We start from the raw sequence: 13,215 nt of genomic DNA on the forward strand, positions 1-13,215 counted from the left end.
GCTGGAGGGGGTGGGTGTGTACGGGGAGGGGGTATTTGGGGGGGCGCTGGAGGGGGTGGGTGTGTACGGGGAGGGGGTATTTGGGGGGGCGCTGGAGGGGGTGGGTGTGTACGGGGAGGGGGTATTTGGGGGGCGCTGAAGGGTCTGTGTGTGTGTACGGGGAGGGGATATTTGGGGGTGCTGGAGGGTGTGTGTGTGTGTGTATGGGGAGGGGGTGTTTGGGAGGCGCTGGAGGGGTGTGTGTGTACGGGGAGGGGATATTTGGGGGTGCTGGAGCCTCACTCTCGAGGTGGGGGGCAGTGTCACTCCCTGTCACGGTGGCAGGGTGGCTAGCACAGGCCCATTATGAGCCCACTAGTCGGTGTTTCCCTGTGGGCCTCTCTCTCCCTCCGCAGAGCTGGGGCCTGCCCCCTCCCCGCTCCCAGCCGGGCTCTGAGGCCCTGTGGTGGGGCAGGTGGCCCAAAGGAGAGGCACCTGGGCTGGGGGGGGCAGGTTCCAGCAGCTGCATGTGTGAGCTCGGTGGCCAGAATGTAAAGGGGGGGGCTGCCCCTGCCCGGGGCACGTTTGCAGGAGGTACATGGGCCCCTTGTGAAGGCCGGTTGCGGTGTCCTTTGAACAGCCGCAGATTGTGGTATGTTGGGTTACTTGTCAACCACCGTCTGGACTAGCAGAAGGTGCTGCAGGGCAGGGTTAAGGTCTGGGAGCAGAGCCCCAGGACGGGGGCAGCAGGGGTGTCACAGGGCAGGACAATTTGCAGTGCGCTGGCAGATCTGTGGGAAGGGCCTGGGCCTGGAATGGCAGAGCTGTGGGTGGGAATAGGTTAGGTTAGGTTAACCCTGGGTCAACCTTAACTATTCAAAATGTCAAGTATCAGAGGGGTAGCCGTGTTAGTCCGAATCTGTAAAAAGCAACAGAGGGTCCTGTGGCACCTTTAAGACTAACAGAAGTATTGGGAGCATAAGCTTTCGTGGGTAAGAAACTCACTTCTCTGGAAATTTCCATTACTTGCATCTGAAGAAGTGAGGTTCTTACCCACAAAAGCTTATGCTCCCAATACTTCTGTTAGTCTTAAAGGTGCCACAGGACCCTCTGTTGCTTTATTCAAAATGTAGGAGTCAGACCTCAAATAACCATGAGATTTGCTTAAAAGTCTCAAAAAATAGGTACTTTGGGGCTCATTCTGTCTTCTGGGTTCTAGGCCATGAGGGGGCACCTGGGGCATGTTTTCAAGCTTTTCCCTGTAACCAAAAGGCCAAGAATCGCTGTATTCTTTACAGCTGAGATTCTCAATCCCAGGAACCGGGATGCCAAGGAAAACATCAAATATGGTGAGACTTGAGATCAAATCACTGGCTGTAGTGCAGGGTGATTGCTGGGGCCAGGGGAGGCTGTGTGCTTATGAACAATGGCAATAATTTGTACTGAAGCACAAACAGCATGTGTCGGCGGGCTGGAGTGGCCAAGGAGCGCAAGTACCAACCTCAGGGTAGACGGCTAAGGAGCAGGGTACACGTCCCAAAGCGGTTGTGACTTCTATACTTGGATTTCACCAACCACCTATCAGTGTGAATCCCTCAAGCACTACAACAGCCTTACCATGGAGTCACAGACAGTCGCCTGAGTACGCTGATCTGTCTTGCTACCCAGGTAAGCCTGCCTTTGTGATAGATGGTACCTTACACCGAAAATCACAATATTCAGGTTACTCCCACTCCCAAAGGACCAGTCACTTACCCCAAATGCACCTTAGATCTCACACCAAAGAAACCGCTCCAATCAAAGATTTATTAACCAAGAAAAAAGAAGTGAGTTATTTACAAGTGTAGAGCAGGTAAACATACACGCACCAGCGAGTGGTAGTCCTAGGTTCCAAAAGGAGAATAGAAGCTGCTGTAATATGCAAGTTTGGTGTGTCCATTAAAGCTAACCCAAGCTAAGCAACTGGGGATTCCTTCTCTCCCCCCACTCACTCCGCCCCCCCACCCCCCTCCCCAGATCAAGCTGATGGGATGAGTCCACCTGTACGTCTTTCGTCCTGTGATTTTTCCACAGTGGCTTCTCTGGTTTCTATGGGCCTTCTCTTGTTGGGCAGGAGATTATACCTCTTGGGGAAAACTAATATCTCATATTTGGTAAAGCTTCTCCCCTAACTATGGGGGTTTCCAGTTTCATAGCAAACACTTTTATAGTTCCAGAGCACTTAAATATTATCTTTAACATGGGGTACAGGGGTTACCATTAATGCAGGCAGCAACTTGCAAGCATTTCATAAAGTGTGAACACTCAACATATTTTTAGAAATCGAATGCCTATTTTAACAATACCAACACACAGGTGAGCCAGACGGGTTTCCAGCTATGTGTTAGTCAGTGCTCAGCGAGGCGAGGGACCTTGGCGTGAGCTGGCACCTGGTTTGCCAACACCACAGCATGCTTGGATTGAAACGAGGGTATTGGGGCAGCCAGGAGGACACTTCCCCCTGGTGTTTCCATCAGAAGCTGGTTTGCTGAGTATTGTTTTTATCTGTAAGCCATAAACATAACGGCCCTACGGGATCAGACCCAAGGTCCATCCAGCCCAGTAGCCTGTCCTCTGACAGTGGCCAGTGCCAGGTGCCCCAAAGGGAATGAACAGAACAGGGAATCATCAAGTGATCCATTCCCAACTTCTGGCAAACAGAGGCTAGGGACACCATCCCTGCCCATCCTCATAGACTTTAAGGTCAGAAGGGACCATTATGATCATGTAGTCTGACCTCCTGCACAGCGCAGGCCACAGAATCTCACCCACCCACTCCTGTAACAGCCCCCTGACCTAAGTCTGAGTTATTGAAGTCCTCAAAACGTGGTTTAAAGACCTCAAGGTGCAGAGAATCCTTCAGCAAGTGACCTGTGCCCCACGCTGCAGAGAAAGGTGAAAACCCCCCAGGGCCTCTGCCAATCTGCCCTGGAGGAAAATTCCTTTCCACCCCCAAATCTGGCGATCAGCTAAACCCTGAGCATGTGGGCAAGACTCACCAGCCAGAATTTCTGAAAGGCAAGGGGTGCATCCTGTCTAATAGCCATTGCTGGACCTATCTTCCATGAATCAATCTAGCTCCCTTTTGAACCCCGTTATGTTATTGGTCTTCACAACCCCCTCTGGCAAGGAGTTCCAGAGGTTGACAGTGCGTTGCATGAAAAAGAAAGCAGTGTCTAAGTCACCTCAGCATATACAGTGGGGCCCAGAGAGTTGGAGGATTCCAGGCAGGGGAGGAGATGGTCCGCTGTCCGCTTTGGGGCAGCTTATGTGGCGGGTTACAACCCCTCTGCTGGCCCTACTAAATTGCTTTGATAAATTGAAAAATAAATGAACAGTACATACCTCAGTGGCTATTCGTCATTTCCTGATTTTACATGCAGAGTTAGCATTCAACCCAACAGAGCCTAGTGCAACTGGTGTGTATTTATGCAAGGATTCAATGTCAGCTGTAGGGGGCCGGGCGGTTTCAGGGGTTTAGTGGCGTATTAATAGCACTCTTTGCCTCTTCGTTCAGCACAACCGATTATAAAGCACAGAGTAAATGCTGAGCCAGTTATCACTCACGTAAACTGATGTAATTCCATTCGTTTCACCTCGAGTACAAAACTGATTTGGCCAGCGTTATTTGTTTTTTTTTTAATCCCCCTGTATAAAGTTTAATGCCGTAGAACTAGTTTTGGAATGAGCCCTCCCACCAGGATGCTGAACTATCGTGTGGCCATTAATATTGCAGCATTGGTAAAGACAATGCCTCTCCTAACACCCACACAAAATCCATCCAAAATGTGGCCACAAATTATCTTTCTGTCCTGTCAATCTGACCCCATCCTTTGCCTTTGAGTCTCTTCACCGGCTCCCCTTCCTCCCCACATAAACATCTCCTCCCTTGCCTTCAGAATCCCCATTTATCTCTCATCACATTGCCTTACCTCCTGGCCCCATCATCTAGCTGTTCTGCACCAGAGTTAGCCGCATTCCAGTGGTGAGTGAAATTGTATGATTTTAAGTGTTTATCTTAAAGCCCCAGCTCCTGGAGCCAACTGACTACACCAGAGTCTCAGCTTTCATTTAAAAAAATATTTAAAAAGTTCCTTATAATTGCAGAGATGAGCTTCCAACGTGACCCTTAAAGGTGCAAAGCCAGGAGACAGACAGCGCTTCACGTGGATTTCTTTTTAAAATCTCATGATTTGGGGCGTGGCTGACTCGTAATTTTTGGTAACCTGGGTTTGACAGTGCTGAGCAAGGGTAAGCATATTGGGTCCTTCTGCACCCAGGGTCTGTAGCAATCCCAGTTTGGTTTCTATGCAGCTTACATGCATCCGCTTTGTTTTTCTGTCCTAACCTGGCTGCTGACTGTAGTTCCTGAAGTCCCGTCTGCTGCAGACCATGAACGATGTCAGCATTTAACAGCAGTCACGTCAACCCCTCTCATTCGTCCTGCTGGTGGGTCAGGCCTGGAAGCTGCATGTTCCTGGCTCTCCATCCCTCTGTCCTCAATGTACACTTTGGGGCACTGCACATCTCCTTATCGCTATCCAGACAGAGCCAAGCCTCCATAAGCCTCTGGATATTTTCCTGTGCATGCTGGCTGTGATTTATCTAGAACTTGCCCAAAATGCTGTGCGTACTGTGGTTCGGTTTGGGGGAAATTAATTTCTATGCCTGCTTGGTCCAGATGGTTTTCATTCACTCCTCCATCATGGAGTCGACAATGCTGCTAGCCACGGCCTCTGATCGTTACATTGCCATATGCCAGTGGTCCCCAAATTGTGTAGCACCCCGCACAGGGGAGGGCAGATAAATGCTTGGGGGGGTAGGGGTGGCAGGTCCCAGGCCAGCCCCCACAGGGGTGGGGAGGGAGTGCCCCACTCCACCCCCAACTCTGCTCCGGCCCCGCCCCCAGCCTCGGACCCCAGCTGCAGCTCTGTTCCTGGTCCCAGCCCTGCCCCCAGCCTCCACCCCTGCCTGCGACTCTGTTCCCGTTCCCAGAATCAGCCCCCTTACCCCTGTCTGTGGCCCCCCACAAGCCACGGTCCCACTCCTGGCCTGGCTCCCGGGGGTGGGGGGTAGACAGGGGTAAGGGGGAGCGTGACTGAAAAGTTTGGGGACCACTGCCACATGACATCTCTTGAGATATGAACCCGCCCTGTGCTAGCCAGGATCAGGGCAGAGGTGATGATCAGAGACACAGTCTTTATCACACCAATAGCTTTCTGGGCGGCAAGGCTGCCCTCCTGCAGAAGCAAGGTCATGGCTCACACCTATTGGTCACACCTGGTGGTGATGAAGCTGCCTCCGCCGCTATCATCATCAGTGTCACGTGTGGGTAGGTGGTGGGAGCTGATGTGCTGCTCATCACCCTGTCGTACTGCATGGTGGCCCGGGCTGGCTTGGCCCTCCCACCATAAAGCTTTCAGCACCGTTGCTGCCCTCCTACGCTCCAGCTCTGGTTTCTGTCCTAACACACCATGTTGATCACAGCGTTGCCCCGCTTCTAGCCAACTTCTACCTCCTGCTCCCTCCCTTGCTAAACCCCATCCTGTACGGGGTCAAAACCAAAGAGACTCGTGACCGGCTGAGCCAGCTGGTGCAAAAGAGAAAGGTTCTCGCTTGACGGGCTGGAGCAGGTCAGAGGGTGCGTCTCCGATCACCGTGTACATTTCTCTATTGCGCTGATGGTTTCTCTGTTTGCAGCCAGAGAAGACTCTAGGCCAGTGATACTCAGACTGAGGCTTGTAGTTACCAACTGTAGTTGATAAAATAATAATATTGGTCAGTCATTTTGCTGTTAAAATAATATATATAATACCGACACATAGAATTAAATATTTCTCCTGTCGTACTGTTGAGATGTGACTGTATAGCAGTGTAGTAAATGAAACAATGAATTCACACGACTGTGGCTTTTTGGGGTACCACCGATTGCACTGGGGCCTGAGAATCGCTGCTCTAGTCATTGTGACTAGCAGGGGGCCAGTTTTGTTCGGGTCGGAGAAGAAGCTCCAAACCAGATTCTTATCTGCACCTCACCCAGAAGCTGGGTGGAAAGGTCCTGGGATCATGCCTTTTCCCAAACATTTTGGGCACGCTCTGCCTCTGGGTGGGGGGAAATATTTTGAGAACTAGGTGGAACTTGATTTGTAGCATCTCGGGACAAGCCTTCGGGCCGAATTCACCTCTCGTGCTAGCGTTGTGCCAGGACGACTCCCCTGCCTCGATGCATCACTCGTGATCTCGCACGAGGGGGCGAGCTCTCTCCTGCTGCTGCACCGTTGTTATGTGTTACGCTCCAGACCCCTTGGTGCAGTACAGGGCCCATCCCTGCACACGGGGCTGGCAGGCCCAGCAGGCTGGAGTGCTTCCAGAAGCCTGCCCTAGTGCAAGGGCTGGGCATGGGCTCCAAGCCGCCCCCTGGGCTCAGGCCTGCAGCTGTAGTGCTCTGCTGGGCGCTCCCCGGGAGGGAGCGGGTGCACAGAGGGTGTCCCAGCCTGCCCCTGTGCAGAGCTCTGCGATTCCCATGCAGCAGGCTCCAGCTTCCCCCCAGCAAACTGGTGCCTCCAGAGGTTGCTCTAGCCCCGGCCGCCAGGCCTCTGTGGGGCAGACAGGAAGGCCAGGAGTGTGTTGGTCTCAGAGCCAATCTAAGATGGGGTGCCTCCCACACTAACCCTAAAGAGCAGCCCAGGGCACCCTCACCTACCCTGGGAGGCAGACACAGGGCACTCCACTACTCTGGAGGGCAGACATAGGCCTAGCCACCTCCTCTGGCCTCCTCCCTACTCCTAGCCACCCCCTCTGGCCTCCTCCCTCCCTGCCTACATTGGGGGGCCAACCAGGGTGCACCCCCCTATACCTACTTTGGGGTTCAGGCATGGAGAGCCCCACCGGAATCAGCAGGACCCATACCCCCACATCTACTTGCAGGGCAGGCACAGAGAGCCCTGGCTCAGCCAAACACCCCTGCCATCTACTCTGGGGACACACAGGAAGCCCTATCCATTCCCCCCAGCTCAGCCAAACAAACCCCCCCCCCCACCCTCTACAACTGGCCAAGGCTAAAAATCCTGCCCCACCCCTCTGCAGGAAGTGAGGCCAGGGCAGCCAGGGTCTGGAGGAGGCAACTCCCCATGCCGGCATCAGCCGTGATGACTGGACGAATCTCCCACACACGGAGAAGCAGGACATTCAGCTCTACGAAGTGGGGCCCAGTCCCTGTGAATGGAGCTAAAGGGGGCAGGTAAATGAGGTGCAACTCCCAGGGCTCTATTCTCCTTCCCCAGTGTGAAGGCCCCTGGTGGGAGAGCAGCAGCAGACGCATGGGCGCTGCCCTGAGCCTATCACCACTGTCCGTCAGCCTCTGAACTCTGGGGGCCCCTGCAGCTTAGGGAATGAGGGGCCATGCACAGAGAAATCTTGCAGTGCCACTGCCCCGGTTCTGCAGAGAAATCCTCTACTGGCTGCCAGCTCAGCACTATTCACCAGCATGAAGTGACCTTCAAAACATGTGGGAGCTGTGAGTTCCCCAGCGAGGGCAGCGCTCTGTACAACACCTAACGCTACAAGCCCCGGAGCGCTAGCCCCTGCAGTACAAATACACACAGGACTTGGGCCCTGCAGCTCAGCCAGCCTGCTGGAGCCTCGGAGCACACCAACAAGAACAAACTGTGCTTGTAACGTGGGCTTAAACGAACTAACTTTATTAAAAGTCTTAAGGGAGAGAAACACACAGGTAGGAGTCAAAGCCTGTAGTGCTTCCTTCCCCGCGGCTGATCTACGGGGTTGAAACCGAACATGGAAGTTTGAACACCAAGGGGATGCTTTCAGCTGGGTCACTGGGCACCAAGTTTTGCTTTCCAGGGAATTTCCTCTACAGTCGCAAAGCGGTGGATTTTGGCCGAACTCTCCCCAGGTGACACGTTGAAGCACACGCACACAGATCATTCTTACAGGTATTGGACACGGAACTTGTGTGTACTACTGAACTACGACAGTTTTGATTTTGTTCCTTTAAAATGCTCGTGAATAAAATACGCATCCCCTCTTAACCGTCTTCGTCCTCTGTCTACCAGGGCCAAACCCTCCAAAGGAAGCTCTACACCACCAAGGAACAGCTAGTGCGCTCAACTGGTCTCTGAGCTAAGGCAGGACAACCCCAGGGACAGGAAATCAATTTAGAAATGAAACAAGAGCAAAGGCCATGTCTGTTGGGCGCCACGGTGTATCCAAAGTGCTTCAGACACAGAAGTGCCCGAGGAGAGCTGCAATTCTCTGCTAGGATCACGTATTTACAAAGCAATTTCCCTCCGAAACGTGTGGTTTAGGCCGGGTGTGCACAACAGCTCAGTGAAAGTGCCGGCTCTTGGCAGACTGAGGTGAACAAAGGAAATCCGAGTGCACGGAGCGGATGGGAACTCTGACTTCATTGAACGGGTCGCCTCTGATGTTCTAATGCTCAGAATTAAACAAACAGCCGGGCCTGTATCATAGGACACATGGAAAGAGTGTCTCCTCCCCACCCCTGCCCCATTGCAGTCAGGCCCTCTCCTACATGGAAGCGGCAACTCTGTAATCAGACCCAAACTCTGCAGCACTCTCCCCTCATATCAAGCAGCATTATGGTTCCTTCCCAACGTGCTAAATTAAGGCATATTTCCACCCAGTTCAGCCCACTGGGTTTCAGTGGACGGGGTGGCCAAAACACAGCCAAGTAGCCAGATAGAGAGTTCTACAACACAGCCCACAGCCAGCCTCATCGTGCCTATGGAGGGGTTCAGCCCATGGAGAGAGGTCCCAGCATGCAACACTTTGTTTAGCCCTTCGTACTCACATCAAGCTGGAGAAGGGCCTGCTGGGCTTGCTTGTCTCCAGGGACCAAACGTGTGTCAGAGATGAGGGGGGCTGCATCACCTCCACGTCATGGGCTGGTGGCCGGCTTCCTGGGATGCTCTCACTTTGCTTTCATTGGCTGGTTCCTAGAGGCCACCCCTCACCGCGAGGCGTTTATCGTACAGGGGATGCCCTTGGCCCAGAGCCTGTCTGCTGCCCCCAGCCCTGCAGAAGGAGGGGGCACCACGCTCTGCCCCTTCAAATGTCCTCTCCCCTCCAGACAGGCTCAGTGGTGCAGAAACCAGGACATAGAAAAGGATTTGAAACAGGCCTTAGCTGAGACAACATGGGGGAGGCCTTAAAGAAGGCAGCTAATGGCATATTGGGCTGCATTCGTGGGAGCATTGCCAGCAGATCGAGGGAAGTGACTATTCGCCTCTATTCGGCCCTGGAGAGGCCACCTGGAGAATTGTGTCCAGTTTTGGGCCCCCGCCCCCACTACAAGAAGGATGTGGATAAATTGGAGAGACTCCAGCAGAGGGCAATGAAAATGATTAGGGGGCTCGGGCACATGATTTATGAGGAGAGGCTGAGGGAACTGGGATTGTTTAGTCTGCAGAAGAGAAGAGTGAGGGGGGATTTGATAGCTGCTTTCAACTACCTGAAGGGGGGTTCCAAAGAGGATGGATCGAGACTGTTCTCAGTGGTACCAGATGACAGAACAAGGAGCAATGGTCTCAAGTTGCAGTGGGGGAGGTCTAGGTTGGATATTAGGAAACACAATTTCACTAGGAGGGTGGTGAAGCACTGGAATGGGTTACATAGGGAGGCGGTGGAATCTCCATCCTTAGAGGTTTTTAAGGCCCGGCTTGACGAAGCCCTGGCTGGGATGATTTAGTTGGGGTTGGTCCTGCTTTGAGCAGGGGTTGGACTAGATGACCTCTTGAGGTCTCTTCCAACTCTAATAGTCTGTGATTCTATGACAGCACCCACATGTTGTTGTGAAGGCTTTCCTTTAGACACTGGAATACATCACATCCCCCTTAACTTTGGGCCAGACACCCGGCTGCTGGGTGCTGGCCCAGCTCTCTTGGCTTCAGCGGAGCTGTACCATTGACACCAGTTGAGGATACAGCCCATTGTCCGTAGCTAACTCAGCCCCTCGTTCCTTCAGGGTGGGAAGGGCCTCAGACCAGCTGGCTCAATGCCATTTTTACTTGTTTCGGTCCCCTAAACATTAGGGCAGGGGATGACTTTGCAGCAGTTTTTGGAACTGAATCACCAAGCTAAAGGACCTCACCCCGCATGGTCTCACAGTTCTGGGTACGGACTTAGTTACACCCTTCACGTAGCACGTGCATGAATTTGGTGAGTCTAGTGATGGCAGTGGCTTTCCTTACGTTTGTTTCATTCCTCCTGGGCAGGAGAAGGAGGGGGAGGGGCGAAAAGGGGACACAGACGAGAAATCTCGCTGCTGAAGGGGAACAAGAACCAGCTTGAGTCCATTTTTTGCCCCTTGACCCCCCCACGCTTAGTTTAACAGCGTTTGCCCAACTTCCTATGGCTCCGTAGCATGCCCAGGTCTCTCTAGCTCTTCGTCCGGTTCTGTCTTGCTCGTGATAACCTGTCAGGAAGCAGCTGTCACTCCGGGGTGAGATTTCCCTCCCTGCAAGGAAATTTCAGAGGACACTGAACTTCTTGCAGGGGGAGAGGCGTGGGGGTGCTCACCAGTTTCATGTCTGAGAAGTCTCTCCCCCTTAGTGTTGACTTGCATCGGCACCGCACTCAGCCTATGTCATAGGTGTTTCACCTGCCACGGGGGCAAGGTGCAGCCTCCCTTGCAATGTTGTGCAACTCCCCTTCCCTCCTCCCCATCCGCTCCCCGTGCACTCCCTGGTGGAGGTGGCAAAGGCCCTGGGGCTCAGTACATGGGCGGGGTGCCCCCTGCATGTGTCCGCTGGTGCCTGCCCAGGTGGTACTTGTGGCTGAAGCTGCGCCCGCATTCGGCACACTTGTACGGCTTCTCCCCGGTGTGGATGCGCTGGTGGGCCACCAGGTAGGACTGGTTGCTGTAGACGCGGCCGCACTCGGCGCACGAGTAGGACTGGCGGTCGCGGTGGCTGCGCTGGTGCATGATGAGGTCGGTGCGGGAGCCGAAGGCCTTGCTGCACTGGGTGCAGGTAAAGGACCGGCTCTCACCGTGCACGCGCTGGTGAATCAGGAGGTCGGTGCGGGAGCCGAAGCTCTTGCCGCACTTGTTGCAGTAGACGAGCCTCTCGGCGTGCGAGCGCTGGTGCGTGATGAGGTCAGTGCGGGAGCCGAAGGCTTTGCCGCATTGAGTGCAGGTGAAAGACTGGCTGTCGCCATGCATGCGCTGGTGAATCAGGAGGTCGGTGCGGGAGCCGAAGCCCTTGCCACACTTGTTGCAGGAGATGAGCCTCTCGGCGTGCGAGCGCTGGTGCATGATGAGGTCGGTCAGGTAGCTGAAGGCTTTGCTGCACTCGGGGCAGGCGTGCACTTTGGCAGCGTGGCTGGCCCGGTGCCGGCTGAGGTCAGCCTGGCAGGCGAAGATCTTGCCGCAGTCTGCACACAGGCACCATTTGGACTCGGGGTGGGTGCGCTCGTGCAGGATCAGGTCGGTCTTGGAGCTGAAGCGCCGCTCGCAGGTGCTGCACGGGAACCAGCGCTCCTTGGGGTGGCACAGCTGGTGCGACGCCAGCTCGGCGTGGAAGCAGAAGCTCTTGCCGCACTTGGTGCACTTGTAGGGCCGCTCCTCGGCGTGGATGCGCTGGTGGCTCAGCAGGGCGGGGTGCGAGCGGAAGCTGTCGCCGCAGTCGATGCAGGGGAAGGGCTTCTCAGCCTCGGGGGCCCGCAGGGGCGCGGCCAGCTCAGCACCTTCCTCCGAGGCCACGGCCGGCCTGGCGTGGGCCTGCTGGTGGGCGGCCAGCTCGGCGTGGGAGCCATAGGCGCCGTCACACTGGGCGCAGCGGTAGGGGCGCTGGCGGACGTGGGTGCGCTGGTGCACGGTGAGTGCTGCCTTGTGGGTGAAGCTCTTGCCGCAGTCGGTGCAGACGAAGACGCTCTCCGCCGTGTGGCCGCGCTGGTGCTCCACCAGGGTGGCGTGCCGCCCGAAGCTCTTGCCGCAGTCGGTGCAGATGAAGGTGCGCTCCGCCGCGTGGCTTTGCTCGTGCTCGCCCAGGGACGCCACATCTCCAAACCGCCACCCGCAGTCGCCGCAAGCCAACACCAGCTCCCCCGCGGGGCTCCTCGGCTGGGAGGCCCGGGCGCTGTGCTTCCCAAGGGCCCTGGTACACTCAGCGGGAGCGTCATGCCCGCTCCCTGCCTGGCTCCCGGGGGTCAGAGGGTTCTTGTAGAGCTTCCCTGCCAGCACCCAGGGAGCCTCCAGCTCCTTGGTATGGTCCTCTCCCGGACCTTCTTCCTTAACGGCTTTCGCAGCCCAGTCACCTGTGCAGGGCAGGGGAAAGAGAAGCCAGAGACACTGTTAGTGGCTGCTAAGGTAGGGAACAGCACCAGGCCAAACCACTTCCCGCTGGAGTGCAGTTACCAGAGGGTCTGTGTAAACAGCCATCTCCTCACACAGCTCTGCTAGGGGGTTATCTGGTGCAGAGCCTCCGGTCTCAAGTTCTCCCTGTTGTGCCCCGTGTCTAGCCAGGGCATCTCTGCAGAGGGCATGGAAGAGGCTGCCATTCAGAGGGAGTTTGCACAGGTGTGCGTGACCATGCAAAGTGCAAGGCCATGGCAGTTCAGGCCTAATTCTCACTTGGCACCAGGAGTAACTCCAGGGAAGCTAGCAGAGCTACAGTGGTGTCAGAATCAGGCCCGCTGCCTCTGCTGGAGGGAAGAGAGGGATTCTCTTCTGGTTTGGGCATCTTCAACAGAGATGCCAGCGAAGTGCCACTTCTGGGGCCAGTTGCTACCCTGAGTTGCATCTGTGCAGCTCCACTGAAAGCAGTGAGGTCCTCCAGATGCGAACAAGCCTGCAGAATCCTTCTAACATAAGAAAGGCCAAAGGTCCATCCAGCCCAGTATCCTGTCTACCGACAGTGGCCAATGCCAGGTGCCCCAGAGGGAGTGAACCTAACAGGCAATGATCAAGTGATCTCTCTCCTGCCGTCCATCTCCACCCTCTGACAGACAGAGGCTAGGGACACCATTCCTTACCTGTCCTGGCTAATAGCCATTAATGGACTTAACCACCATGAATTTATCCAGTTCTCTTTTAAACGCTGTTATAGTCCTAGCCTTCATAACCTCCTCAGGCAAGGAGTTCCACAAGTTGACTGTGCGCTGTGTGAAGAACTACTTCCTTTTATTTATTTTAAACCTGCTGCCCATTGAGAACATGAG

The 13,215-nt window shown here is 54.9% G+C and overlaps 1 protein-coding gene across 1 annotated transcript; it reads right to left on the bottom strand.

Annotated features, from left to right (window-relative positions):
- Positions 1 to 9,818: 9,818 nt before the first annotated feature.
- Positions 9,819 to 12,317, bottom strand: LOC117871379 (zinc finger protein OZF-like; the record flags this gene model as incomplete). Its single annotated transcript, XM_034759304.1, is given in 1 exon segment — positions 9,819 to 12,317. A coding segment is annotated over 1 exon segment (1,549 nt), but the record flags the coding sequence as incomplete, so codon positions are not given.
- Positions 12,318 to 13,215: the final 898 nt, after the last annotated feature.

This window comes from Trachemys scripta, chromosome 1 (genome assembly GCF_013100865.1).
Source record: "Trachemys scripta elegans isolate TJP31775 chromosome 1, CAS_Tse_1.0, whole genome shotgun sequence".
NCBI lineage: Eukaryota > Metazoa > Chordata > Testudines > Emydidae > Trachemys > Trachemys scripta.